This window comes from Oryza glaberrima, chromosome 1 (assembly GCF_000147395.1).
Source record: "Oryza glaberrima chromosome 1, OglaRS2, whole genome shotgun sequence".
NCBI lineage: Eukaryota > Viridiplantae > Streptophyta > Magnoliopsida > Poales > Poaceae > Oryza > Oryza glaberrima.
The window spans coordinates 9,571,477-9,573,811 of NC_068326.1; the positions used below are offsets into that span (position 1 = coordinate 9,571,477).

The 2,335-nt window shown below is 46.3% G+C and overlaps 1 protein-coding gene across 1 annotated transcript; it reads right to left on the reverse strand.

Annotated features, from left to right (window-relative positions):
- Positions 1–773: 773 nt before the first annotated feature.
- On the reverse strand, positions 774–1,855 carry LOC127760129 (uncharacterized). Its single transcript, XM_052284344.1, has one exon. The coding sequence runs from the start codon at positions 1,731–1,733 to the stop codon at positions 1,434–1,436; it is 300 nt and encodes a 99-aa protein (XP_052140304.1). The 5' UTR covers positions 1,734–1,855; the 3' UTR covers positions 774–1,433.
- Between the last annotated feature and the right edge of the window lie 480 nt (positions 1,856–2,335).

Here is a 2,335-nt window from a genome sequence, read left to right on the forward strand (position 1 = left end):
TCTTATCCATTCGCCCACCCACCCAACGTGCTCTCTCTCTCTCTCTCCACCCACCGCACCCATCCAACTTCTCTTCTCTTTCTTTTCCTCTTCTCCTAATCCTCCTCCATCCACCGCACCCTCTCTCGGCTCTCTCGCGCGCCCTCCCCAGTCCCCACCGTGCGGCGGCAGCGGCCTGGCGACACCCTCCCCTCCGCCAGATCTGGCAGGAGGGGAGGCCACAGGGACGTGACAGCGGGAGGGAGCTTGTGGCGAAGGAGAAGACGGAGTAGAAGCCCCGGCGGTGGATCCACTCTCTTCGTAAGCGGTGGTGACACTCTCCGGTGGCGGCGGCGACTCCTCTCTTCCAGCGGTGGCTTCCTCGTTGATTTTGTTCATGGATTTTTGTGGATATTCATTTTATTCATGATTGTGTGATTGTGTTCTCGGGTGATTGGGAGCTCAATGTATCGAGCCGTTTTTTTATTATTATTCTTGGGACTGTTCCTGTGTAGTCCTTCTTAGCAGTTTGTACTTTCAAGTGATTGTCTCAGCTCTGGATGAGCATGGTTTGGACCTGCGTTGATCTGGGATCTTGCAGTAGTTTCAAATATTTCTGGAATGTTTTCTAGGCTGATAGTTCTAGCTGTAGTTTCTTCCTATATCCGGCAAACGGCAATGGAGGTGGGATTCGCCTGCTTGCTTGCTGGGGCCTTGGGAAATGAAAAAAAATAAAAATAAAAGACTCACATATATGTTCCTGCTGTCCCAGGCGTCTTGCTTAGTCTGTAAACTTTTATCTCAGTTTTAGTAATGGAAATGGGCTCACAACTCTTGATATATAACAAAAAAAAATGGTGCATAAATACGAAGACTACAGACATATACATGATTACACGAATTGAAGGATATGCGTGCTCACTGTACATATCATTATTTCTCTCACACACACCACACAAAAATACTACTCCTCCGTTCTAAAATATAATAAGTTTTGGTTGGATGAGACACACCCTAATACTATAAATCTGAACAGACAGTCTGTCTAGATTCATAGCACTAGAATATGTCTTATCCAATTAAAACTCCTCATATTTTAAAAAGGAGAGAGTACAAAATATTTACATATATTGGCAAATAATTGGTATTTGACCGTACCAAATTAATTGAGCAATTCAACTAAGACACGCATAAGCAGTCAATCCATTTCAACAACTAATGCCACCATGCAGAACTACTTACTCGTTCTAAAATATAGCAATTTAGAAACGGATGAAACATCACCTAATTCAATGTATCAATACAGGGTCATATCCAAATTTATTGGACTAGGTGATGTTCCATCCAATTCTAAATTATACTATATTTCAGAATGAAGCGAGTATATTCTAGCTAGCTGCAACTCTCTCTCTCTCTCCAAGCAAGAGCAATAAAGATACTTATCGATCGATCGACTAGCCATCTTGCTCGCCGCCGGCGATCAGCATCCCGCGATGCACCCTGTCGATGAACTCGGAGGCCCTCCGGTCGATGTCGCGCTCGGCGTAGTAGCTGTCGTTGTCCTCGTCGCTCGGCCACACCCTCCTCCTCCGCTCCGGCCAGTAGTACGACCTCTGCTGCTGCAGCTGCTGCTGCTTCCTTCCGGCCGCCGCAGCCGTCGCCATCTCCTCCTGCTGCTGCCGCCGCCTCTCGCCGCCGCTCTTGAACCCGAACAGCGAGGCCAGCACCGACTTCTTCTTCCCTCTTCCTCCCATACAAATATAGTGGTTAGTAGCTGATCACAATCTTAATTTCTCTCTGTATTTGCAGGGTTTGTATAGTTAGCTAGTGAGATTTGCTTGAGCTGCAGGTTAAGTTGCTGTATGCATATTGAAGGGGACATGGTGTTTCTCTTTTATAGGCGATCCATATCGCCATCGTATCTTCGTCTATATATCACTTTAGTTCGGCCTGCAGGTTTATGGATTGTGACTGAGTACACGTCTGGTTAGTCGTTCATGGATGCAGCTAGATTCTAGCTTACTTACATAGCTTATTATGACTTAATTATTTAATTTGTAATTACCCTTGCTTGATGCGACTGCACACATATCTGCATGCATGCATGGAGCGTGTACGTACCGCCCATCCGCGTAGCTTTTTGACTCACCGGCCATTAGTTGACCGAGCCACGTGTAATCTGACACGTTTGTTTAGCGATCAAGTTTAAGTAGGGGAGGACTCAGAAATGGACCTAGACCCAGACCACTTCATCAGAATTTTAATTAGAATCTTAAAATGCTCGATGGACCCTTTCGTTATGGGCCCTGAGGCGTGGACCAGGTGACAGGGTGTTGATCCGCCCCTGAGTTTAAGT